The sequence below is a fragment of the Varanus komodoensis genome, unplaced genomic scaffold, assembly GCF_004798865.1.
Source record: "Varanus komodoensis strain SLA01 unplaced genomic scaffold, ASM479886v1 scaffold1, whole genome shotgun sequence".
Classification (NCBI taxonomy): Eukaryota; Metazoa; Chordata; class Lepidosauria; order Squamata; family Varanidae; genus Varanus; species Varanus komodoensis.
In genome coordinates, this window is record NW_025335268.1 from 68301766 (window position 1) to 68328041 (window position 26276).

At 49.1% G+C, this 26276-nt stretch overlaps 2 protein-coding genes across 2 annotated transcripts in view; one reads left to right on the plus strand and one right to left on the minus strand.

The window, feature by feature from the left end:
- Positions 1-725, plus strand: part of IRAG2 (inositol 1,4,5-triphosphate receptor associated 2) — a 52126-nt gene extending 51401 nt beyond the window's left edge. The window contains exon 36 of the mRNA XM_044430398.1: positions 1-725. Coding sequence (XP_044286333.1) covers positions 1-244 — 244 coding nt within the window. The 3' untranslated portion in view covers positions 245-725.
- Positions 680-26215, minus strand: DNAI7 (dynein axonemal intermediate chain 7). The gene is made up of 15 exons (XM_044430409.1): positions 25684-26215; positions 19077-19161; positions 17983-18074; positions 16766-16867; positions 15653-15790; positions 14660-14806; positions 12486-12589; positions 11181-11457; positions 9983-10091; positions 8429-8748; positions 6991-7186; positions 6088-6302; positions 4847-5017; positions 3355-3468; positions 680-1011 (listed from the first exon to the last, which is right to left on the minus strand). Exons 1-15 carry the CDS (start codon positions 25771-25773, stop codon positions 736-738), a joined length of 2436 nt encoding a protein of 811 aa, XP_044286344.1. The 5' UTR covers positions 25774-26215; the 3' UTR covers positions 680-735.
- Positions 26216-26276: the final 61 nt, after the last annotated feature.

Consider the following 26276-nt stretch of genomic DNA (forward strand, 5'->3'; position numbering starts at 1 on the left):
GTGCACCAGAGCTTTTTCTTGGACCTCGCATGCTAGGACTTCCTTCTGCCAGGCTAGCAAAGCTCTCTACGTTTCTGTCGTCGCAGTTGTGCTGCTTGCTGTCCTTCTGGCATTCCTCCTAGGTGTGCCATTCCAAAGGTCTGCAGAAGCTGCTCCTCTTGGAACTGGCGATGCTTGGACCTCGGTACAACAGCTGTTGTGGCCTTATACTGGTCTCCATCACCAAGGACCACCACCTGTGTGATTCACTGGTGGCGCTCAAGACAGTTTCTCTGCACCCGTATCTGTGGAACCAGCTTACTGCAGGTTCTGGAAAGGGACGGACGGTTACGCTTTTTATTTGCAGCATGATTCAAGATCCTGTATGTCGCAGCATGCAACTCTGGGACACCTCCTCATAGCATTTTTTCAGCCTTTGCCATTCGTAGCTAGTTCTGGAAAATGCAGCTCAAAATGAAACAGAGTTCTTCCTGGTACTGCAAAACTCTGCCAAATGACTAGTTTTTTTAAAATGTCTTTCTGCTTCCTATTTCATGGAAGTTCTTGGAACGTCTACTTTAAGGAATCTTTGGGAAAGAACATAGCTGATCCATACGTGGCCTGTGAGTGAAGTATTTATTTTGTTTCCTTAAAAAAAAAATCCAGACAGTGAATCTCTTGCAGATTTCAACCTCTTTATTTTATGGACGGGAGTGTCTTTGACTCAATAAAGTTCAAAAGTGGCATGGTGGTGACTTAAGAGTACGTTAGCACCCGGGTAGCGAGCAGCAGCTGATGCACCACATCCACGAAAAGGCAGTCGGTATGATTCACCCTCTCCATCCCAGCATCGCTTCCGGCATCTCGGATCAGGTGGTACAGAGTGGAGTGGAACTCCGTGTCTTCTGCGATGTTCTTGGAGAAGGTCTCGCTCTCCTCGGAGATCTCGAGCCTCTGAGCTCTCTGCCCGTTGAACATGTAAAGGGCCCAGCTTCCGTCGCTCACCTCTTCTTGCCCAAGGTGCTCACAAGCCTGTGGGGCAGGGGAGAGCAGGGGCTGGTCAGAAGCATCCAACAGCGTGCTGGGTTTTGGAGTCTCCCTCCTGTGCATGGAAAAGGCCCACAGGTCCCAGCTTGCTCCAGCCTGCAGCATGCATAGGGTCCTATCTTACTTACTTACTTATTTAAAACATTTCTATGCTGCAATAAGCCTCGGGGCGGCTCACAACATCAATAAATAAACCATACAATAAAACCCCAATATAATAAAACCCCAGTGCCATAAAACCTCAATAAAACCTCAGTGCATTCTCGGCTAAAAATTAAAAAAAAAACCCTAGTTAAATAAATAAATTAACAGTTAAAATAAGTTTTAAATAAAAAGGTCTTAGCCTGGCACCGAAAAACAAATAACGACGGCGCCAGGCGGACCTCTCTGGGGAGCGCATTCCATAGGTGGAGCGCCACCGCAGAGAAGGCCCTCCTCCGGGTACTCACCCTCCTGATGTCATTCACAGAGGGTTCCCGGAGGAGGGCATCTGCTGCTGATCTTGGGGGCGGGGGGGGGGGGTTAAAAAAATGAGGAGTGTTGGCGTCACCTGTCCTTTTCACCCTCTTGTTATTGGGGCTGGCTTGGCAGGCAGGCTGAACTGGGGAGCCTGAGCCGGAGGAAGGGCCCGGCAGCAGCCCCGCGCTCACACTGCGCCTGTGCCCTGTGCGTGTCCTCCTCCCCGTCCTGGGCTCTTTCCTCAGAGTGCCCCTTGCACCATCGTCGTGCATTGCCAGGGAACTGTTCTCCTTCTGCGGTCCAGGTGACCAGCTCTGAAGCGGTTCTGCCTGGTTCCTGCAGTGGTGTAGAACCCTAGAACTGTAGAGTTGGAAGGGGCCGAGAAGGCCATCAAAGCCAACCGCCTGCTCAGGGCAGGACTCCAGGTTAAAGCACCCCAGGCAGAGGGCTGGCCAGTGGAAGGAGACAGCAGCCTCTCTAGGCAAAGCCATTGCTCTACCACCATCTTGGCCAGGCTCCCTGTAGCCCCCTAGTCAGGGTTGGGTGGACTGCTGGAAGGGCGGGGAGGGGAAGTGACCCTCAGCCTCTCCAACCTGGATCATGCAAGGAGCTTCCAGCACACTTGGGCCCATTTAACTGTTACCAAGAAGGTCTATGGGGACGGCTTGTTGACATCGCTCCAACACTTTGGCCAATATGGAAAGTGCTGGTTTCCAAAGAAGGTGCAAGGCGGAGGCTTGAAGGAAGCAAGGAAAAGTTCCAGGAGCACTTCATAGACTCTGAGTTCACAGCCTGGCACCCCCCATGCTCAGAGAGGCAGGGTGGAGTAGTGGTTAAAAGCATGGGGCTGGGATTTGGGCGGAGGCTGGGTTCTAGTCCCCATTCAGCCATGGAGCTCACTGGGTGCCTTTGGGCCGGTCACAGCTCCATCCGAACCTTCTTCCCAGGGTGGTGGTTGTGGGGAGGTTGAGAGGAAGAGGGGAATTATGTTAGTCCCCTTGAGTTCCTTAGAAGGAAAAAAAGCAGGGTATAAATATAATAAATTACTGAATGGTGATTACTGGTGCAGATCGGAGACAGCTGTGGGGTAGCAGGCCGGGGAGCGTCCATGCCACGGAGAGTCTCTGCTCTTCCCCACATGAATGCAGTTCCACCGTGCTCCATCCCCACCGGGTTGGCAGCAGGGAAGTTGCAGGGTCTGGATCCTGTTATCTGTGCCAGGAGGAAGTTCCGTGCCTCATTGCCTCATGCAGAAAAATTAAGGGGGGTGGGGGTAAGGTGCAGAGGTGGGGCCATGACCCCTGGCTTCCTCCATCCCACAGTGGGGCAGAATCTGTCCTCCCACCCCTAGGCATTTCTGCACCTCAGTCCAAAGTACAGCACTTGGATGGAAAACGGGTGCCCCCCTGGGCAGCACCCGCGTTGAGCAGCGCTGGAATATGGCTGAGGCTAGGGCTGCGATGGAGAGCTGGGGACAGCCGATGCCACAGGGCCATTCCGGTCCTGAAGCAGGGCAGGCTTCGGCCGCCAGGGCAGGGCTTTCGCTCCAGCATTTGGGCAGGGAAAATTCCCTTGGCGAACCCATTTCTCTGCCCCACATCTTGCTCAGGAGAGGGGAAGTGGGAGCTTTTTGCTTGCCCTTGTGGCTGTTGTGCACGGGGGAAGGCACACTGCAATGCTGCAACAGGGAGAGCAAGGAGGATCAGGGCCACAGGATCAGCAATGGGATTCCTTGGAAGGAGAGTGTGTGTGTGTTTGGGGGGTGGGATGAATTGGGAGGTGCCTATTGACCCCAATATACTGGCTCCGGCCACAGGCTGCATCTTGCCCGTAAGGACAGAGCCGGGTTTTGGGAGGATCCACGCCCACCTTAAAGACCACGTTCTCCTCTCCGCTGTGCAGGTTCCACTTGCTCCAGCTGAAGGCAAAAGCCGATGCAACGAGAGCCATTTGCTGGTAAGCAGTAATTTCTGCCAGAAGCGTCTAGGTAAACAAGATGCAAAAGCAAAACAGAAGGCTGATTGGGAAGGGATCCTTGCAAACTCCAACAAGGGCATAGCCCTGGCCCGAAGAGAGAGACCTCTCACCCTCTGGCAGTTGCCCCCAAAGCAGGAAAACCTTATATGCATTCCCCCCATATAAGATGGAACAGGATTGCAATGTTCGTCACGATCTCTGGCTTCAGAACAAGTTGTTTCCAGGCGAGGAGCAGGGGGCAGATTGGTCCTGTGCAACTGTGTTCAGCTATGAAGCCCCCGGGTTGGGCAGGACTTGCTTCCTTTAAAGTATGCATAGCACCGAGGCGTCTGCAGAGCCTCCCAGGGCAAAGGACAAAAACAGACAGGCCTTTGGGAAGAACAGAGATCCTGTGGCAAGCCGGCCTTTCAGGGGAGTCCACTTGACCCTAAAGCCCCCTTGGGCTGGACCGACGCCTCATCCAGCCCAGCTTTCTGTTTCCAGCAGCTCTGAGGATGTTGGAGGGGACGCTCCGAAGTGCCACACTGAATTTACTTCTTGTGGTCAGAGCACAGAATGGCTCCCCCACGCCCCACACTGCCAAAAGGAAATGCACTCCTTTGTGGCAGACAAGGGACGAGAAGCTCTTAGTCACAATGGCTGCCTGTATTTCCTCCGGGGTTGGGCAGTGACCGGGTTTGCCAGACACACTGAGCTTATCTGGGTCTATTGGACCCACAAGGAGCTGCGTTCTGTGCTGGGCCACAGCGTGAATACTCCGCCCCTGATCAGAGGGTTGCTGCGTCGTGTGAATCCACCCACCATGGGCTGTTTAAGGGTCAAATAACCCTTGCAGAACCCTACTATAAACTGAGGGCTATGCAAATATTTTTCTCCTTGAATAACCCATGGTGGCTGGGTTCACAGGACAACCCCCAGTTGGGGACTGTCTACTCAACTGCTGCCCAGCTGACACTGGGTTCTTCATGGGCTGAAAACAATCCCCAGTGCGCTTGTGCGAACTGGGTCAGGATGTGGCTGAATCCTTGTTGCTGGGGAGCAACACGGCAGAGGCCTGTGGGCATTCTGTCCCGTGCGGCCACCCTGGGGCACTCAGGTGGCCTTGGTGTTTTTGAGATATCAGACTGGGTGGATGGACCTTCCGTCATTATGGGGGGGGGGTCACCGAGTTCCTCCCCATGTCAACTCAGCCTCCTGGGGAGATCCTCCCAGGACACGCCACTCCATGTTCCCCTAGCTTGTGTTCTTAGGACCCTTGCAGAACGGACTAGGGGCCACACTGCGCCCCTTCTCCCCACTGTTGGAAGCCTGGGCAAAGGGGCTGCCCTCTTGCTGGAGAAGAGGCCCCTTGGGAACTAGTGAAGGGGCTTTGTGGGTCCCTTACCTTTCTGTTTATGCTGACGTACTTTGGAGAATATTCAGCTGGGAAGATGTTCAGCCCGGCCTGCTTCAGAGTCAGCGCAAGAGACAGTGGGGTCATCCATACCCCCTTCAGCTCGGACAGATGAAGAAAATCGTCTACGGTGCGCACACTCTCTAGCATACACTGATTGCCCTGTTTCCAAGCACATCAGAAGGACATGTGAGCCATTAAACATCCAGTTCATGGTTTCCCGAATTCCTGCTCCCAAATAAAGATGGAGGGATGCTTCGCCTTTACAGCTGAGAAGGGCTACATTTGGGAAGATGTGAGAATGAAGACTACTGACCTGAAGACTACTAATGAAGACTTCTGAGCTTTCCTAAAATGTGCTCCATGAGCAGCCTTGCTGGTTTGGAAAGAAGCAAGCCCTCAGCGGGAGCAGTTAGTCCTGCCAGGTCTTTGCACAAGCACCAATGGAAGGATAGCATGCAAATGGCCGTGGGGTTTGCTTCCACGGCAACTTGGCCTCTAGGGGTTGGCAGGGGTATGGCTTGTACTTATTTAATTAATCTTAATCATTCCAGTGAGTACTGATGAGGAAAAAGCATTCCACTTGCAGCAAACGAAAATGGCGACTTATCACTGTGATGGCAAAATTAAGTAAGCAACTTCTATTTTGTTCAAATCTGGTAGGAGGGCTCACCCCTTAACCAGCTGGGATAACCCAAATTAATTTGCTTAGAGTTCTCGTATTCCAAAATTTACTGTACCGCCCACTAAATCTTGGTATTTCATTGAATTTCTAGTGTACTGCAGGTACTGTTCAAACTGCTAAAAATCCCTTGATAGTTGGTATTTTTTCCCTTGTGCTTTTGAGGTGACATATAACCAGTTTAGTACTATGCACCTTATTATATAGCCTTTCCCAACGTGATGTCCTCCAGGTGTGTTGGACTACAACCCCCATCATCAAGCATGCTGCCTGAGGATGTTAAGAGTAATCACCTCTGGAGGACAGTATGTTGGGAGAGGTTTCTAAACAAACTTTTCTACTAGATTGCTTCTCGCTGAATAGTTCGGTCGAATGCACCCTGCGCATTTTGCTTTGCCTTTCCACTGGTAAAGATACACTTTTCGAAAACTGCAAGTGGAAAAGCCAAGGAGCGGGCCGGTGGATCCCCCCTTCCACGGCCCCATCAGCACATTGCGTGGGAGCCCCTTTCGAGTCTCCGCACTCGGGACTGGGCGGCTGAGCCACACACCTTGATGTGGATCTCCACCTCGGTAAAGGTCGTGAGGATGCAGAAGATGGCTTCGTTGGTGCTCCTGGGCCGCAGCTCCCAGAACTGATACGGCATACTGATGTGCGTGTCCTGGAGCAGCGTTACGACAAAGAAGCCGTTCATTTTGAAGGAGATCTCTCTCTCTTTCATGTTGTAGACCACGTCTCCAATCCCGTCCGTCCTCCAGCACTTGCCTTTTTCACGGAGACATGGAAGAGGAAAAGGGATAATGTAAGGACAAGGAGCTGAAGTGGGACCGTGCTTGCCCTCTCTCAATACTGGCAGCTTTCTGGGATGCCAACACCTGCTGCTTTGCCCTTTTTACTCTTGCCACACCAGGATCGTCAGATGGTTTTTCCAAGCGGAACTCTGTGCTGGAAGCAAATTTGTTTCATGTCACATCAACCACCGAGGGGAAAGCATGAAAATTACAGAGATGAGACCACTGGATTGGACTGGTGTGAGGAAAGTGCCGATTTTCCAGTTCCTTGGAACCCTTGCTTCTTCCAGTACTATGTCTTTGCCTCAACTAAGAAATGTTTGCTAGCTCACTGTAATGTGTGGATGGAGATCTGCAAGGCAGATTTGGTGGGCGGGTGTTTTACTCTGATTCTGCCTGCTCTTTCTTCTTCTCGGGGCTTTATTTACTCCTGTGGTGGGCAATATTTCTGGTTTTGCAGCTGAGCGGGGCAAACAACAGGCCCAGAACAAGCGGCTGGAGAGAACTGGGAGAAGGGTTAAGGGACCCTCCTGGTCCATCTGTCTCCCAAGAACATCCCTTGGTCCCTCATCCCATCACTGGCTTCACAAGGAACTCAAGCCTTAAAGCAAAGTTTGAGCAACTTTAAAGGTGCCACAATGGCTCCTTGGAGAAGGACCTACCTTCCGGATCCCATCTTGCGATCAGCGGCTCCTCAAAATACATCACTTTGTCAAGAAGCTGGATGGTGAGTCCTACAGTCATGAGAAAGGGATCCTCGCCTTCTTCACACATGGCAGTGTAGGGACAGGACTCTAGCCCTGTGTCCAGAAGCTTTTGGCCAAGAACAGAGAACATGTCGCATTGGGGTTGACTTTTCTATGCACTGTAAAGAAATGCAGCTTCGAGAGAGGGAAGGATTAATCTATGAAAGGCCTTTTCCCTTTGGAGCACTCTTGCCTTGGGCTGGCTTGAGCAGAGAGAGGACGGCTACCCCCTCTTTCTCAGGATGGTGCCATCTAAAGTGGCCCTCAAAACTCTCAGCTGGGAGGACTATGAGAAGATGCCCTCATTTGGAGAGGGTGGGATAGATGGAGGATGGGAGAGGATGGGATGAGGATGGGAGAGGATGGGAGTCTAGCTCAGCAACATCTGCCCACTTAGCAAGGGAGAGGCCTAAAGGCCACCCGCGAGAAGGGTATCATGTTTCGTCCCAGTGACAGCAACTGTGTCCAGTTTATCTACCTCCTGGCTGGATTTCTACCCTGAGAGAGACCCCTTGCTTGGGTGAGGCCTTGGGTAGCTAAAGCAGCTTTTGTTAATTTCCCCTGACTGGAATATACCAAAAAAGTCTGCATAAGCTCCTTTGTATTCTCGTAGCTTATACCCTTGGAATCCATTAAAAACTGAAATATGCCAGGAGAGATTGAAGTTTGAGATATGTCAAGGGAAATGAAATTTCTCGCCCTCATGCTTGCTAAGAAAGCTTGTAAGAAGATAGAAGCCATCTCAGAAAATAAAAGTAGTTTGGGTGAGTCTTACAGTAATCTGGGGTTGGGACATGATGCATCCAGGTGCTTTCCCTTTATTCTTGGTGGGGTCTTTTAATTATCTTGGCATTATCTTTTAGTGTCTTTTATGTTATTTTAAATTGATTTTTAATTCCTGTTAATAAAAATTGGAATCAGATCAGAATAGGAGAGGTGTGGGTTGGGCGAATTGGGAATACGGGCCATCCTGAGACCCAGCTGGGCAGGCGTTCTCTGGGCATAACCAAGAAGTCCAGCTCAGAACAGGGCGGTTTCTCCGACTCTGGTGAGTTGGCCACAGCTCTCGCCCCCATGATGCAGCGTCAGGGGAGGAGGGTGGCCCCCTTAGAGGACTGGGGCACAGAGAAGGGGCATGAGGTTTTCGGAAGGCCCCTCCCAAAGGGATGGGGCCCAGGCATACTCAGAAGGAGAGCTCCTAGAGCTAAATACAAGACTGGGTTCAACAAACTGCTCTGGGCATGCCCAGAGAGTCATTCTCAGTGCTTTGTGCTTTTGGGTCAATAAAGGATGCTTCGCAAGGGAAAGGTTTGTGGCTTTGAATGGGCAAAGGAAGACCCTCAGCTCTTGTCACCCATGGCCCCCCACCCCACCAGAGGTCAGGAAGCCACAGGACGGTGTGTTCAGCTTCCTTGTTCCTTCCATGGCCAAACCAAGGGGCAGGGGGACCGCAGGAAGAGCCGCCCGTCTGGCCAGTAAAATGCATTGTGGCCTTTAAGCTCTGAATTACTTCCACCATGGTCCAGCCTTTGACTTGCTTGGCTTGAGGCGGGAGCTTCACGGCTTCGAAATGGTACACGCCGCCCACGGGCATGAACTGGTGCAAATCCACCACGTATTCTTCGAGCGGCGGCAGTTCGTCCTCCTTGACGCTCTGCAGCGATGCAATATGAACTGGGAAAACACACAGCCAGGTACGACGCGTTACACCCCTTCCCCGAGCTGGTTCCAGGCTTTGGAGGGTCCTTGAGGCTGCCACCTCTGTGGGGACCCTCCTTCTGCGAGCCCACCTTCTTGCCACCCTTGCCGTCCGCCGCTCTTGCTCTCCGCCTCCCATCCAAGGGCCCGCTCGATTGCACGCAAGGGGGGCTGAGCCAGCAAGCTGCAATGGGGAAGGGGAGCCACTCCAGGGCTCTTGTCCAAGGGTCCCTGCAGGCGTGCAGGTGGCTGGCAGGAGCGCAGCCCTGCTGGGCCTCGTTTCTCACAGTCGCTTGGCATCCAGTGCCTCCCGGCTCCAAACAGCCAGTCTGAAATGCCGCACAGTCCTGGGCTATTGCTCGTGGTGCTGCCCTTTGAGTTTTCATAGGATCAGGCTAAGCCTGTCACAAGGGCTAGGGCAAGAGCGGGCTACTCCCAACTCTAAATGCCCAGCTTGCCGCTGGGTGTAGTACTGGGCACTCGCTTGTAATTCCCAGGGCAAAACCTCGGGAACTTTCCCTGGAAGCAAGAAAGGAGGAAACGGCAGCTTTCCTATTCTGGGAACATCCTGCAGAGAGTTGCTGCAGCTGACAACCCTGACAGGGAAGTCAAAGGAAGAAGCGGAGGAGGAGGAAGACCAAATATGGGATAGAGCGATTCCGCAAAGGCGGCCACAGCCTTGAGTTGGCAAGAGCTGAGCAGGACTGGATGGTTTCGAGGATGCTCCTACACAGGGTGGCCAGGAAGTGGGGATGATCTGAGGGCCCGTAACACGATTATGACTCCCCGGGCCAGGCTGTTGCCTGTCACGCCCAACTCGAAAAACCCAGCTAGTAATGAGCAATTGGCAGTGCAAACTACACCACCTCGTTGTTGTTGTTGCCTTTGACAATTTTTGGGCTGCAGCCCCAGGCAGCTTGGCCACTGGTCTAGAATCCTGGGCGTTACCCTCAAAAAATACCAGGGTGGCTGTTTTGAGAGCTCTCCGGAGCAAGTAAGAGACAGGAAAATTGCTCCTAAGGGCAGGATAGGCCTGTCACCGGGAGCTTCAGGTGTAAGGCACCAGGAGAAGAGGAAGGGGCATGGGACAAGAGCTTTCAAACACCTTTGGTGATGCCCGTGCATCACCTGGGAGGTGATGGCTTCTTGCCCACAATTTAGACTGGTGCCATTATTCTACTGTCAGAGCACAGGAAGCTGGATTAAGTACCTCTGGAAACAGATTCAAGCATGAAGGAACTTCTTCTGCTGGATCCCTCTGAGCTTTCAGTCTCGTGCACAATGCTTTTCATTTCGTGGCTGGACGGGGTGACACTGATCTGGAAACACGGAGATGGAGGAAGCATCTTGCTTACACAAGTCTCCTCCTCTGAAACCTATTCTCACAGCAACAGCCTTGTGAGGTAGGCTGGGCTGAAAGTCCGTACCTGGCCCAGAGTCATCGGGGAGGAGGAAGGAAGGAAGGAAGCTGGGATGCCACCAGGAAATGGTGAAACCATGAACCCCTCTCCCTTGGTACAGCCCTTTTCCTCCTCTCCGATAACCAGCTGCATCCTCCAAAAAGCAGCTGGTTCTGCCCGCAAGGCCAGGTGCTCAGCATGCACAGCCCCAGCTCTGAAATTGCAGGGCAATGTCATCCACAACAATGAAATATAGAAACACAGAGACAGAGCAAGTCAGAAGGGGCCTCCCGGGCCATCTAGTCTGACCCCCAGCTCCAGCCGGCTCCACTCATGACATGCCCACCATGTGCATGGCCAGCCTAACCTGAACACCCTCAACTCATGGGGCCTCGACCACCTCCTGTGGAAGCCCATTCTATACCCTCAGGGTCCTAACTGTCCGGAAGTGCTTCCTGGCATCCAAATGGAACCCTGGTTCCTTGGGCTTGGCTCTGTTGGAATGCGTCCTGCCTTCTTCTGCAGGGGAAAACAGGTCTCTACCCATCTCTGTGTGGCACCCCCTCACATACATGTTGCCAACATAAATATAAAAATATGTAGAGGGAAGCAACAAGAATTAAACATGCTACATTTCAAAGCCTGGACCTACTTCCAAACAAACAAGACAAAAGCAGATTTGCAAGAGAGGTCTTTAAAGAGCACTCGAAATGCACATACCACACAGGTAGCGTGTTACATGGCAATGGGGCCATGAACAAAAAGGCCCTGTCTCTCGCCCGCCATCCTGGTGAACTTCCCTGGTGACCCGAGAGCAGGGCCGCTGAGGCTGATCTTGGCGAGCAGGAAGACTTATTTGGGTACAGGTGATCCCTCAGCAACCTGGTATGGCCCTCTGGGGGCCCGGATTGGGAAAGCCAGACTTGGCCCGCAGGCCTCAGGGTCAACGTGAGACCGCTTAGCTCGGAAGTTGCACTAAGGCTGCCCCTTTCCTCCGCCCGGCCTCACCCTTGGTCGGTCTGTGGTCGGCTCAGTCACGCTTCCCAGTCCGCTTTCTTCTGAAGGCTTCTGAATCTTTTGCCCTTTCTTCTCCAAACTGCTCACTGGCTTGACCGCTGAGAGGTCCAGCTTGGGCGGCTCGTTGGGGAACGTCAGAATGGGGGACACGTGATCATAATGGGTGTGCAAGATGCGCACTGCCACGTCGCACACGGCCAGGGGTTTGGGAAGTTCAAACCCGTAGCACGGCTCCTTCTTTTCGTCGTAGAAGACTTGGTTTCGGAACCTGGTTGTGCAGAATTAAAACAAAATGGGGAAAGCAGTGCAGTGGATGCTAAACGTACTGAGGAATTCAAACATGTTAATAAACCTTCCCATTCCAATAGCGGTTCATGGCCTCCCCCACCCCCCCTTTTTTTAAGGATGTATGAGTTACCTTTTAGGGATAACTTTTGGAAGGTGGCATATAAAATTTAATTGCATTCGGAAGAACAGGAAAAACATCCCTTCAGATCAGAAAGGGAAAGATGATGCCAGAGTGGAGTAGTGGTAGAAACCGCTCAGTTCTGTGTATGTTTCGACAGAAAAGAAATCCTAGGCTTATTTTATATTGTTATTTTTGCATTTTTAATTTTAATATTTACATTTTTAATTTAATGTTATTTTTAACTATTGTTGTAAGCCGCCCCGAGGCTTCGGCGAATGGGGCGGCATAAATATGTTTTAATAAATAAATAAAAATAAATAGGACAGACACAGCCCCCATACTGGGAGTTGTAGGAACGTTTTCTTTCTACCTAAACTTATGTAAGAATGTACTTTCATGAAAGAAAAACTCCTTCCTTATGAGTTTGTGAGAGAAGTACAAAGATGTCAAGTGTCAGAAACTGTGCTTTCTAGCTAAGCAGAAAAACTTGCAAAACCGTAAAAGCAAAGCTTGCGTGTTTTCTGCACCTTGTTAACAAGTGATTAAAAAACAGCTGTTTTTTTGCACCTCTGTTCAGAAGTGATTAAAAAAAGATGATAAAAAATTAAACGGCAGTGATAAAGTCAAGTTCTGAGTTAGGGATGGGGAAATTCCTTCCAGCAAAATGAGCTGTTAATGCAGAGTCTTAAAGAAGAGACTTAGACTGTACAATGGAAAGTCAGAATTACTTCCCATATCACCATTCTCTGGCAAATGCTGCATCTTAGTTCAAGCATAGACATCAGAACCATTCCTGTGAAAGCAACCCCAGTGACACCAAGGGTGGTGCTTGGACAGGCCCCGATTCAGCCATTTCTCCAAACGCCCATCCTCTACAAGCACCATACCTTGGGTTCTTCTTGAGATTCGCCCAAATGCATAAGGTGATATTCTTCTCTTTAATGACCACCTCCATGTTTCCGCTTTCCGATTCAGCGTAACTACTGGCTTGCTACAAAAAGCATTGATACGGGAGAGAGGAAAGCGTGTTATTGGGAAAGCTGTCCACAAGTCTGGTTTATCTGTGGCTTGGTATAAATGTGGGGGAGGCTGAACTGTGGATTTCAGTGCTGAAAAATCCGGTGTGCCGCTTCCTGCCCAACACCCACAGGCCTGGGTCCGTGGGTGGCCAGCTCCTCTTGTCCTTTCTTTGTGCCTGGCTTTGTGTCACGGTGTGCAGTGAGGGTGGGGAAAACCGCACGATGCAAGGATAAGACATGAAAAACAGCATTTGCCGCCAGCCAGGTTCTCCGAAAGCCAGCTTGAAGCTCACCTCACACGCTTTCCTGTATTCATTTGTACACTTTACCCGTTCCATTCAAGTGGGGGAAATGTGCATTTCAGTGGCGGAGATGCAAATGTTTGGAAGAGCATAGAAAAACTGTACACGTTTCCTTCAGGAAGGTAAGCAAGTTTGTGAGTTTGAGATCACTTTAGGACAATGTCCCGAAGGTCTCTGTTATATCCACCATGGCCCACCTCCAGGTCAGCAGGACTTTTGCCACATGGGCTTTACCTCCCACTGCTCCCCCCACCCCACAGAATCCCCCTTGCCTAAGGTTTTCTCTTCTCTTTTTCTAGAAATCAACTGCCCTTCTTTTCTCTGCCCACACACCCATTACAAATAGGAGTGTCCTTAGGAAAGAGGTCCTTTAAAAACACTCCCACGGAGAGACTTTAGAGTAGGCCATATGCAAACCAGCATTTGCAGCGTGGAGCTTTTTGGGACCTCACACCTCCTGACCGTGGGCACTGCTCGGAAGACAAGCTGCCCTCATTTTGCCAAAGGGTTAAAGCTGCCAGTACATGCCAGTAAGAGGATCCAGATTTGGGCCCTTATGGCCGCGCACCTGAAGTACTGGGTATTTTTGCTTTGCCTTTAGCTACGAGAGCTGCACGCATGGTGGAAATACCGCTTTCGCTTCGTTCTTTTCCAAGCATGTGGGGAAGGGACGCGGTGCAAGGGCCGAGCATCTGACAAGCCAAGGGAAGGCTCCGTTATGCTAGGAATGAGGGGCCTGGGGCACACAACTTTCTCCAGAACAAACCCAGCCAGAAGCATTGGACACTGTTTCTGTAAGGAGTGGATCAGCAGCATAACATCTCAGAGGACAATCCTACCAGAGGGTGCTGAAGCAGGAGTGCTTTTTGTTTAATAATAAGTTTTACTCAAAATAACCCTAAAACAAGGAAAAACTAAAAACAACATCAATCATCAGAAACATCGGACCACATTTTTTTCTATATATGATAATTTAAAAACATATTTAAATCTATAAAGTCCCATTTCTCTAGCCAATAATAAAAAGAGCCCCAAGTTTGATAGAAATCAGTATCTTCTTTCTCCTTCAGTGACAAAGTCTATCTGTCTGGAGCAGCTTTGATATCACGGCACTCCAGCTGGCAAGGGGAAGATGAGGTAGGAGCGGTGTTTCGGGCACTCCCTGCATGATATCCTTCCTCTTTCCTGCTATTTCCTCTGAATCCAGAGCTTTTCCCTTTCCTCCAACACCAGGCCCCTGAGCTCTGATATTGGAGGGGAACAGCAGAGACTGGGTCTCCTCCACTTCTGCGTGTGTTTCTGACTCCACTCTTGGAAGAGAGGAGCCAATTTCTTCCATGGCCCTGGCTCCATCACACCATTCCCTTAACATGGCATTAAAGCAAGCAAAACATGATGGGAATAAATCCCTGACATTTTAATCCATGTATTTCTAATCTTAAAATCATGCTTTTGCTTCCTGTTCAATTTTTGCTAATAAAAACACATTACTTGGCTGCAGCTAAATGTATCTGGCAGAGAGACGCAGCCGATCCTGCCATTCTGATGTGCACACGCATATGATCACACTGGTTTGTGAACTCAGATTCATAATCACAGACCAAATTTGTGTACACGTCAGTAAAAGCAAACCGCCACCCAATTGATGCCTTGTGATCCTGCAGGCTGCAACAACAAATCCTGAAGCCGATTTTGCACATCGGACCATATAATCGGGAAAGAATTCCATTGAAAATTTACCTTTAGCAGCTGTTCTGTTGCTTCACTGAATTTGTGATGAAGCAGAGTTTGCAGCTTCAGAATGGTTTCTTGGTACTGAGCCACCTCCTCTGCAGAGATTTCATGGTAAGGCGTGTCCAAGATGTAGAACTGTAGCTTCTCAATCAGCTGGAAGACATCACATTTGCTCTGTGAATTGATGGACTAAACTGGAGAAGTTCAATCCAATGTAGAAGGCAGGGAGATGGTGTTGCTCTCTTCGTGATTCTGTTACGGAGGGCTCCCCAGCGGGAGACTTTTGGACACAATTTAAAGCTGGGACCGAGGTGAATGGTCTGGGACCGAGGTTCCTGGAGGCCTGCGATCTCTTTCATCAATCTGCCCCTGCAGCTGAGGTCATCACTGGAGACTTGCCTCCAGGTGCCCTCACCTGCAGAGGTAACAGGCAGCTACTGGAAAGAGGGGGGACCTTGTCTCCCAACTGTGGAACTTCACCTGCTAGCCTCATCACTAACAATACATTACTGGCATCTTCACGGACTTGCAAAATCCCAGATTTTTGTACAAGGCCTTTCTTCATTGTATTTTTTTAGCTCTTCCTAACTGCTTTTTACTTGAAATGTTTTTGCTTTGGATAAGATTTTACGACATTTTACTGTATCCTTTTTAGAAACTGATATAAATCATCCAGAGAGAAGCATTCAAGGAAGGGGTTTTATTGTCAGTTGAATTTTTTAGGACGCTGTGCTTTATTTTACATTGTTGTATTGTTAAACTGTCCCGAGACTTTGGTAAGAGAAGGTCTAGAAAAGTTTTAAATAAATACAAATAAATGAAGAAGGAGAAGATTAAGATGACAATCTACATGTACAGCAGCAGCTTTCGTCCAAATAATACCCTCCTGGGTGCACAACAGGTTGTTTCTGCATTCCCTTTGTCTTCTATTTACTTGCTATTTGGCAAACAACTTGCAAAAACACATCACAGTTGGGGAGCGTGGTTACAGACACTTACTTCTAGCACCCTGTTGCTCTTCGCAATAACTGTCTGGATAGTATCATTTTTTTCTTCCTGCCACAGACTCATGAAGGTATTGATTTCCCGTGGAACAGTTGGGTCTGGACTCCCATCACAGCTGGTGTAATGATCCCACTAGGAAGAAGCAAGGCAGGAAATGCTCAGGGCAGTAAATAGAAAGGAGGAGGGAAGGGCGCAGATTTGATCTATGTGGCCGTTGCTGCCCCTGAGGGGTGGGCTTAAGCCCATGATGATGTGTGAGGCTTTGGGCAGAAGAGCGACCAAATTCCCTGGTTTTTGGCTTCCTGGACTCCGCTCCACTTTGCAATGGCCCAGAGTCCAAGCTCCGGACGAGTGTGCCCAGGTTTTCTGGGGTGCTCGCCAGGAATCGTGCCCCATGCGCTGCTCAAGCCGCACCATGGGAGGCCACCAGGAATGGGGGACTTTGGGCCCACGTGTCGCACCCCCTTCCCCACAAACTGCTGACAACCATGAGCAGGAAGGGAAGTTGGCTGCTGGGAATGGAGGCTGGGAACATTCCCTGTTTATTTATTAGATTTATGTCCCACCATTTTTCAAACAAAGAACTCAAAGCTGTTGCGCAACTGGGGATCCAGGAATATTTCTGGACTTTTTTTTTTAGACACATCAATCTTCCTTAGAGAGGGACGAGCACAGAAGACGTTCGAAGGGAAGCTGGAAACTAGGTTCTGGAGGGGCCCAGCTCATCCCTAAAGCACAGCACTTCTGCAGAGGGGCCTCAAAACAATTTGATGGGGATGGGGGCCATTTAATCATGAAAGTGAAAGAACCCACTTTTTTTGCTCTTATAATTGCACTAATCCTGTAGAGCATCTCGCCACCTAGGGGATATGTGGCTAAAAAGCAGGAAAGGAAATGCTCTGCATAGTTGCTCGGATCTCAGTTCTGTGACAAACCAGAAGTAAATTAACAGCAGATTAAGGCCCCCTGTAAAGAAGTTCATAGTTATGGAAAGTTGTACGAGAACTCCAGCCCATAAATATACATTTTTATTCTGTTTTCACCCCTAAGGAAACCATAGCATAAGTGCTTTATGGCTATCCAAGGAGGATGATTTGAACAGCGCACCTTAGCAAGGCTTCTAGCTTTCACCTTCCATCGACTTGCAGTTAAAAAGTTTTCTTCTAACACATGAAGTTCAGCAAGTTCAATTCCTCTGCGTTCTTGATCCTGTGTGGGCAATAACCGGGTAGTCTGGTTTTATTTTAATCCGGACAGCAATGGCTTAAACACCGAAATGTAATGTATGATGCAGAGAATAATCAGATTATTCTAGTGTGCCTGGTTAGAATTTTTCTACTTCAGCATTAAGAATGCCAGCCAGTGCCTTCAGGTTTTCTACTCTGCGTGTTCTCTCTCAATGAGACTTAGAGAGCAATTCTAGGCAGGTTTAGACATAAAAAATCCTACCCGTTTGCAAGTGATTGTGCAACTGTGGTTGCACAAGCATAACTTCAGTGAGATTATCTTCTCATCCACAATCTGGAGCCTAATTTCTGCTAGTACACTGGCATTTGCACTAGCAAAATGACAACACCGGACACCAACCATTGCTAATGTTGTAGCTTTTCCCCTGTGCAATCCAAGACACACTGGGCTTTTTAAGAATTCTCTGTCATAAATTTGCTTGTGCTCTGTCCCATACTAATTTCAGGTTACCAACAGACCATTCATTTTGGAATCACCCAGCTAACTGTCTGATGAAACCTGCTAGCAGTTTCCAATCAAAATTAATGTTGAACTGAACAGAATAGGGAAGCTGGGAAGCTAAGTAGACTTTGATCTCAAAGTAAACTGACCAGGAGCTATACGGTTACCTCACCAGTAAGGGGGCACCATTCTTTCATTCTAAAATAAATGAACTTGCACAAACTTTGGCTTCTCACACTCCTACACCCTCTCCTTCAACTTGCCGGGCTCGGAGAAAGAAATCAGAAGTTTCTGCCTTTAAACAAATCACAGTTCCTTGTTACATCTGAACTCAGGGAACTATGGTTTGTTTGATTTCAAGATAAAGTAGGATTTGAAGCCACAGTGTGATCCTGGCTGGTTCTAACAAACTACAGTTTCCCAAGTTCAGGCACAACAGGATACTGTGGTCTGTTTGAACGTGGAAGTGAAGCCTTCCGAATTTCTCCTTGCAGCTATGCAGGAGAATGGAGAGAAAACACAGAAACCCTAGAACTGTGCAGACTCATCGATGTAGCAGACAGATTTCTCATTTTCTTGGACTTGGCCTGTACACATTTTGGATCATAGCCCCTGATTTACAGATGCGAACAGACTTTGGCCTCCAGGCGTTCGGTCTTCTCTCGTTCGATCCTCTCCTTTTCCAGTCTTATAGCTTCTTCTTGCTCAGCACGTAATCGCGCTTGCTCTAGAAAAGTAAGAGAATGCTGTCAAAGTAACTCAGGTAAGTTCAGGCTCTATCCCACGCATGTTTAGGCAGAGAGAAGACCAACGACCTCAGCATGCCCCAGCCAGCAGTGCTGGGAGATGAAGGACCTTTTCCTGCCTAAGCATGCACAGGATGGTGTCCTCAATGTGGACCACTTGTCCAGCTCACAATGATTATCGTCTTTCTAGCTAGCATAGCCAAGGGCCTTGGCCAAGGGGAACAGGATCTGTGCTCAGGACAGAAAACCTGTCCATGGGACTAAGTCCATCTCCTGCAGGCGCCTCATTGGCCTTGATAGGAACCATGAATGTTCTACTTCCGAGAAGTCCCAGGCCAAGTGTATCGAGAGGTGCTGGCCGAGGCCTCCGCCACGACTCCCGTGCTCAGCGCCATGTGCAGCCATGTCCCACTCTGGGTGCATTTTGCTTTTTCCCCATGGCATCTTGGAAGGGAGCAATTTTGATCAGGGAAACGGGGCATGCGGGTTAACCCCCACAGGTGCTTAATGTGTGTGTGTGGATAATGGGATTGCATGAACGAGCCACGCAAACTCTATGACAAAGTGCAGGCTGGCCGTTGTACCTGCTGCGGCAAGTTCAGTGCCAGTGCTCAAGGGTGCAGACATACTGAGATACACACAGGAGGCTGCCCCATAGGAATGGCCACCCAGAGCACCCATTCCCACAGGAAGGAGGGCCGCATGCTCACACCTGGACAGCTCCAGGGCCTTTCACTGTGGCTGCAAAGGAACAGCTGCCGAGGCTGCAGCCAGCGCACCTGTCAGTGAGGATGGGAGGTGGGCATCCGACTTGGTCTCGGTGTCGTTTCCATGCATTCAACGCATGTACATGAGACAGGGCAGGGACACCAAATAACGACGTCCAAGGAGCATCCCTGCTCCATGGAGCATCTGCACACCAATAAAGCTGGCCGTCAGCCTGCCGACTGAATGAAGGGGACAGCAGGCAAGGCAAGCGTTACCTTCCTCAAGCAGCCGCCGCTCTTCCTCTTCTCTCTGCAGCCTCAGCCTTTCAGCTTTGCTAAGCTTCTTCTTACCGTCAGCAGACTGGATGCAGATCACAAGGCGAAAAGGAAACCGATGAATATCACACACAGACTTCTCCAGCCCTTCCAGGTTTTAGCACATGGGTTTTCCGAATAACCATGTGGTAGTAAGGATGGTGAGAGGGCAAGACTAGAGTCCCAGCTGAGCCCAGTGACCCTCCCACTCATCGCCACCTGCCTCTCCGGAGCTGGAAGGCCAACCTCAGAGTCCCAGTTTGTCTAAAGCGAGGACAGGAGATCAGAGGGCAGGGAGGCAAAGATCCCCTCTTCCGCCGGTCCCCTCTTGCTGGTGCTGGCCAACGGGGGCTTAGCAAACCTGGGGCAGTGATGGTGCAATCAGCAAGTAGCCACACTGCATTTTGTGCAATATGGAAGGAAGAACAAAAATGGCAGCTATGATTATTTTTAAAAAACAAACAAACAAACAAACAGTGTGTTTCATAAAATCACAGAAAAGCAGAGTTGGATTGGGCCAGGGAATCACTGGGCCAGACCCTCTGCTCATTGCGGGACTCCCAGTCAAGCCATCCCTCTCAGATGGCTGTCCAGTTGCATCCTGAATGTCTCCACTGTGGAGAGCACACAACCAACGTAGGTAATTAATCCCAGTATTTATTGCTTTGGTACTCTTGTCTTTTTCAACAGGGTACCATCTTAGAGTTGAATCTTGTCAGCACTGATTTGAGCACTCATATGCTGAACGGCTGTACGTTTTTTAAAAAAGCAACAAAATGTGCTCTGAGTTATAGCCTTCTGTGGGGAATTGTAAATATGACAGAAGACTAGGGCCTATGATATCAGTTTGGTACTGATCCGTTGCAGCTTCTCTTTTCAGCTTTACAGGAGCTATCTCTGGTGCTCAAGACCATCCCTCAAATAGGTTTACCTCCATGGAGCTCCTATAAAGCTCAGAAGAAAAGCTGCCAAGGATCAAGAGTCCCGAAGGAGTTACCCCCTTCCTACAATCTGGGAAGCACCAAGCTTCCAAGCTGAGGCTCCTCTTCCTCCCTTGCTCACTCGATACAACACGGAAATGACCTTTCTCAATACACACCAGGGCCCATTTCTTGACCGCCTCCTGCCTCAAGGAACCCGTATCTCACTGAAGCAACCCCAGCAAAAAAAGAACCATCACATTGAGTCACCACAATGTCCAAGTCACTCACTCTGTGATGGCACCAAGGAACCCCAAGGCCATTCTTCTGGCTTTGGGTAACATCTGAACCAGCCCTGCTTCTAAATTCCTGTCCTCCAAGCTGGTATTTTTCGTGCGGAAAAATGAGGAAGGAGATGTAATGCTCTGCTCGGAGAAGCAAGCCAAGAAGCACTGTGCTTCCTCTGCTCCTCCATACAAAGTAACCCATCTGCCACCGAACATCCCACTCTCTATTCTGTCATTCAGTCCCAGTGTTACCAGGGCCACAGGGCCACCATCAAGCTGGCAGGATTTGTCCCAGGGTCTGAGCTGCTCTTTTACTCTCCCACAGTGCTCCCAAAGCAGCCCCTTTCGGAAGGGAAATTAAAACAGCATCTCAGATCCGGCCACAGCATAGGACTGTGGCCACCTGCAAAATCCTGCCACCTCTGCACCCTGCGCCCACCTCTGCCCAAACCTGCAGCCACACCTACACCTGTCCATGGGCCAGAGCCTGCGGACACACCTGGAAAGCCTTGCTCCATGTGAAAACAGAAACGGGAGGTGTGGCACAGAGCGAGGAGCATGCTTATACGGCCACCGCCCATTTCACTCCGAGAGCACCGGGAACTTTAGGCATGGGAAGGAAGGACTGAGGCAGGGGACTGGGATGGAGGGGCACATGTAAGAGAAGCAAGCACCGTAAATCCCCTAGAAAGAGCTTCTGAGCATTCTTGCATTACCCAAATAGGCTAGGCCAGTGGTGGGGAACCTATGGCACACATGCCGCAGCGGGCATGCAGAGCCCTCTCTGTCGGCACACGAGCCAAGTCGCCCCAGCATCACCCCAGCAGCCGAGCACCGGATAACAGCGCACATGGGGCCATGCGCATGCTCGGAAAGGAGCAGCAGTGCTGAACGATGATGTCACGTGCCGTGAATCATTAGCCATGACTTGCCCGAGGTTTTGCATGGCCAGTCAGTGCGCTGGCAAGGATATATATAAATACATTTGCTTCGACTGGCTGTTTTCAGTTTTATTGCAGTGTTGGCACTTTGCGATAAATAAGTGGGTTTTGGGTTGCAGTTCAGGCACTTGGTCTCTAAAAGGTTCACTATCACTGGGTTAGAGTTAGAAAAATGAGGTGTCCTGCCATGATTCTGATGGTTGGGATGTGTTTAGAATGGGCACAAATGATGAGCTGTGCAGAAAAAGCTACTCAAGGAAGGCTTTTTCAAAATCACATTATTTTCAATGGAACTTTTACCCTATATTAGGGTTAGGGGTGTGCACCAGGGTAGGGTTAGGGATAGAAAAATGAGAGGTCCCAGAATGATTTCAATGGTTGTAGTGTTTAGAGTGGGTAGAAATGATGAGCTGTGCAGAAAAAGCTTCTCAAGGAAAGCTTTTCAAAATTGTGCCCTTTTTAATGGAACTTTTGCCCTGTATTAAGGTTAGGGGTGTGCACCAGGTTAGGGTTAGATTTAGAAAAACGTGGTGTCCTGGCATGATTTTGATGGTTGAAATGTGCTTAGAATGGGCAGAAATTATGAGTTGTGCAGAAAAGGCTACTCAAGGAAGGCTTTTTCAAAATTGCCCTCTTTTTAATGGTGTTTTGGACCTATATTAGGGTTAGGGGTGTGCACCAGGGTGGGGTTAGGTTTAGAAAAACGAGGTGTCCTGGCATGATTTTGATGGTTGGAATGTGCTTAGAATGGGCATAAATGACGAGCTGTGCAGAAAAAGCTTCTCAAGGAAGGCTTTTCAAAATCGTGCCCTTTTTAATGGAACTTTTGCCCAGTATTAGGGTCAGGGCTGTGCACCAGAGTAGGGTTAGGTTTAGAAAATCGAGGTGTCCTGGCATGATTTTGATTGTTGGAATGTGTTTAGAACGGGCAGAAATGAATCTACCCTCACCAAATGGAGATGAAATATAGATTTTAGGCCAAGTCAAGGACAGGCTGATTGGAGCCAAGCATCCACAAACTTGCGCAGGGTAAACCTGTGTCTACATCCGGACAAAATCCCACCTTAACAATAATATCCATAACATTTCCCTGAATGGTTCTCGGACTGCAATATATTGCTCACTGATGTTTAAACTGCTTTTCATGTTACTCCTTACAGAAAAGCAGATTGCAAATTCAAGTAAAATATGAATGACACTTGTTAGCCTTTGGACTAGAGTGCAGTAGCCATGAAAACTCTACAGCTGATCCACTTGTCTATCTACTGACCCACCATCCTTACCTACCTTTTTCTTTTTTGGACCCTAAATGTTGAAAGGAAAAAAGAACAGAAGAGGTCAGAAAAGTGCATTGGTTATCATTAAATTATCAAGGGTGGGGAACATAAAGGTCAAGCGTCTGGATTTTTAAAACTAAACTTCTCCTCCAGATGTTCTGATCCACACCTTTACTATTGGCTATGCTGGCTAGGATGCCTGAAATTGTAGGCTAAAACATCTGGGGCGGGGGGCGGGGGGGAGGTTGCATCCTTCTGCCTTAAGCCTTGAAGAAAAATTGCTTTCTAAAACTTTGGAATACAAAAGCATCATCTTTTGCTACCAGTCCTAACAATTTCAGAATACAGAAAAAGGACCCTTTGCAATAAGCTGAGCTCCTGATATGCAAAAATATTTTGTCATATTCCTAATGCAGCAACACGGATGCTTAAGGAATGGCACTGACTGCTGGATGAGTGAGAAGTGATACTTCAGAAGTGTATTTTTTCCAAGCAAGGGTAGGCAAAACTTTAGGTCTGCAAGTACAGTTGGGAATGTGAGAAACTCTCCCGGGCACCACCACAAAATGGCTGCCATGGGAGGCATGGCTAACCACCAAGAACAAGCAACCCGCCCAAACAATGGTGCACAAGGCAGAGGTGGGGTGTGAGCCTCAACACACTAACCAACGGTTTTGAATCTACCATTTTCAGTGCCAACACAGGCCAATTTCACAGGCAACAAACTCTTTTCCTCTCTGCCCACAACCCCAGCAGGCCAGCCGGCACATTCTCCCATGGGCTCTTCTCTCTCCGTCAGGCGCATCACCCATAAGATACCTTCCTCCTCCTCCTCCTTTTTCTTTCTTTCTCTTTCTTTCTCACCCACCCACCCACCTGCGGCTTAGAAGCATGGGCTCACTTGCTTTGAAGCGATCTCAGTGGCTGCCAAAAACCCAAAGTGAGGTTTCTTTAAAAAGCAACAGCGCCAGCATCAGAGCAGTGGAAAAGCTAAAGCACCGCCGTGGGCAAGAGGGAAGGTCTCCAGGGGTGTGTTGGTGCACGCTCGGCTTGCCCATGCCAGACGCAGCAATCGGTGGGATCCCCAAGGGCTGATTCTGCTTGAAAACTAGGCACATGCACCCCAGAACGAGACGCCCCACAAAATTGCCTCACATCACAGCAGGGTGCCGCCCCCAGTGGGTTGGAGGTGGGTGCAGATGCCTCCCTGACCGCAGGGATTTGCTGTCTCAAGTCTCTGGGTAAAGTTGTGGCTGTCAAGATGTTGTTGGACTCCTGCCTGCACCTGCTGCACTCCTGCCTGCTGGATGGGACTTCAAGTCCAACTACATCTGGTTTGTCCCAAGTTCCCCGTCCCTTAAGAAAAGGGACCAGTCAAAGAGAACAGGCAGGTTTCTCCTTTTGCTCTGGTGCTTACAGGCGCCATAATCATCCACCCCTCTCGGGCTCCTGCTAAGAGCCTTCTGCAGCTGGATTCTACCAGGCAGCCCCCAACTCTGCGCCTAATGAACATCAGCAACCCAAAATGCACAGAGGTTACAGACTTAGACGTAGGCTGGAGAGCCCTAGGTTCAAAACCTCAGCCCAACCTACCTCACAGGGTTGTTGTTGTGAGGATAAGTTTGAGAGAGAAATTATTTAGGAAACCTTGAGTTCCTTGGAAGGAAAAAAAGGCAGGATATAAATAGAATAAATAAATAATGTGCAATCCGATGACTGTTCAGACAACATCGCTGGCCAGGGCACAGTAGGACTGCAGGATATCTTTCTTGTCTAAACAGGGATAACATTGTCCCCCAAATTAAATTACAATTTAGAATATGTACCCTTAAGCACTTCGCATAAAATGCACCTATTTCCAATATAAAAGCCGTACTTGATTTTAAAGGCTTAGAATTTAAGATATGCATGTTTATGCACGTCATATAACATGAAATGCTCCAAATAAATTGCCCATTGCAAGCCCTTTGGAACAACAGTAAATGAGAATGAAGCCAGCTAGCAATATGGGTAGTTTGCATATGCAGATTTTTTGCTAATAAACTCCACCCCTTTCTGCTCTTTTCGGAGAGGGGTAATGGGGGCAACGAGGCAGAAACAACGTGTCTCACCATCTCGCCACCTTCTTCAGTTCCTCTCCGCGGAAAGCTGTTTACGGATCCCGCCCCTTGGTATCCAGGCAACGAGCCCCGCCCACGGCCACGCCCCACCCGATCTGTCCCGCCCCTACAGGGTCTAGACTTCTTTCGCTTTCTGGAGGAAGGGCAGCGAGTGGAGTGATAGACTTCTGGTTTCCAAATGAAACACGTCAATATTTAATGAGATTTTTAAGCTAATTTTCTTCCCTAGGAAGGAAACCAAAAAAAGCCCTACAAAATTCAAATGACAATTATACATGTTATTATATATTATACATTTTTATGTGAATTGCACAATTGTATTTCACTCTATTTCATTTAGAGTGTAAGTTATCTAGCCAAGCTTAAGACCTCGTAGTTACAAGACCTTGCCAAGTTTTGCAGTTTGCTGGTTCTTCCTCCTGCCGCCTCTTTTCCATTTTTGAACCATTTAGTCCTGGAGAACATTCTATTGAGGCATTTTTGCTGGTCCTAATAAGGTGCCATACATGGGCAGCCCACATAAAGAAATACGACAGGGTAGCCCAAAGATTTTGGAGGGCGTGGGGAGGGGTGGGTAAAGAACGACCTTCTTCCCACTGAATCCCCGCAGGTGGAGCTCTATTCCATGGGACCCGAAAGTAACAACGCTGCTGGAGCCCGTGATTTCATCCTTATCTCTATGATTTCAAGCGCTTGCCGACTTTTGCACGTTTACGTGAGACTGTGCGCAGGCGCATTGTGCTATACGGGTAGCCCGCAGCAAATCGGTTCTGAGTTTATAGGCTAGGTTTAAACAAAAGAGAGATTTATTATGGAGATTATAATACATTCTTTCGTCCGCAAAAGACATTTCCTAGTTGTGTCAGAAGGCTTAGATCTCTTTCCATTATGGGTGAAAGGCTATGGATTTTAGACGGCATTCTAAACTTCAACTCCCAACATTCCCTAGCAAGCAAGACTACTTGGAGAATGCTGGGATTTGTAGGCCTTTTTTAATCGTTTAAATATCCATAGATTACGTACTTGGAAGGTTAGATACGCTGAATATGGAGATAACCGAGACTTCTGTCCTTGCAGCGTTGCATCCTTTTTGCTAGAACCCCTCCTCAGCATGGACAAGCCAAGAGGGGCATTTCTGCTTTTTTCGCTGAGATGTTTTATAATTCCTCCTAGAAATCGTCCTCTTACGAACGTGAATAAATGAAGTGCCCCGTATTATTATCTTCATAATGCAAAAGGAAGGTGCGAGGCTGAAACTCTGCCCCTTTGAAAGGGGAAGGATGTTCCCAGAAGGACAGCCCTGCGATGTAGTCCAATATTCCCTCTGCACGGAGCCGACTCAATTCCAGCGACTTGCTTGCAGTCACCTGGCAGTCGCGATCTAACCTCTCGAAAGATGTGCTACTGCATCCACTTACTTGGAAGTCAGTTCGTTACACGCTGCAGGACTTACTTCTGAGTAGACAGCTATAAGGTAGTTCTGAACCTACTTGGCTGGGAGCAAACTCTAAGGAGCTCGAAGGGGACAGTGCGAGGCACATTCAGACGAGGAAAAGACCTATCAACCTTAACATGGTTCAACGATACGCACATTCCTTGCAGTAAAGCCCTTTTAA

Excerpts from the sequence above, each read along its gene's own strand:
- DNAI7 (XM_044430409.1), bottom strand. The coding sequence starts at position 25,773 with ATGCTGAGGAGGGGTTCTAGCAAAAAGGATGCAACGCTGCAAGGACAG. Across the intron at positions 18,075-19,076 it reads GCGGCGGCTGCTTGAGGAAG|AGCAAGCGCGATTACGTGCT; the intron begins GTAACGCTTGCC and ends TTACTTTTCTAG. Across the intron at positions 15,791-16,765 it reads AAGCTAGAAGCCTTGCTAAG|TGGGATCATTACACCAGCTG; the intron begins GTGCGCTGTTCA and ends GCTTCTTCCTAG.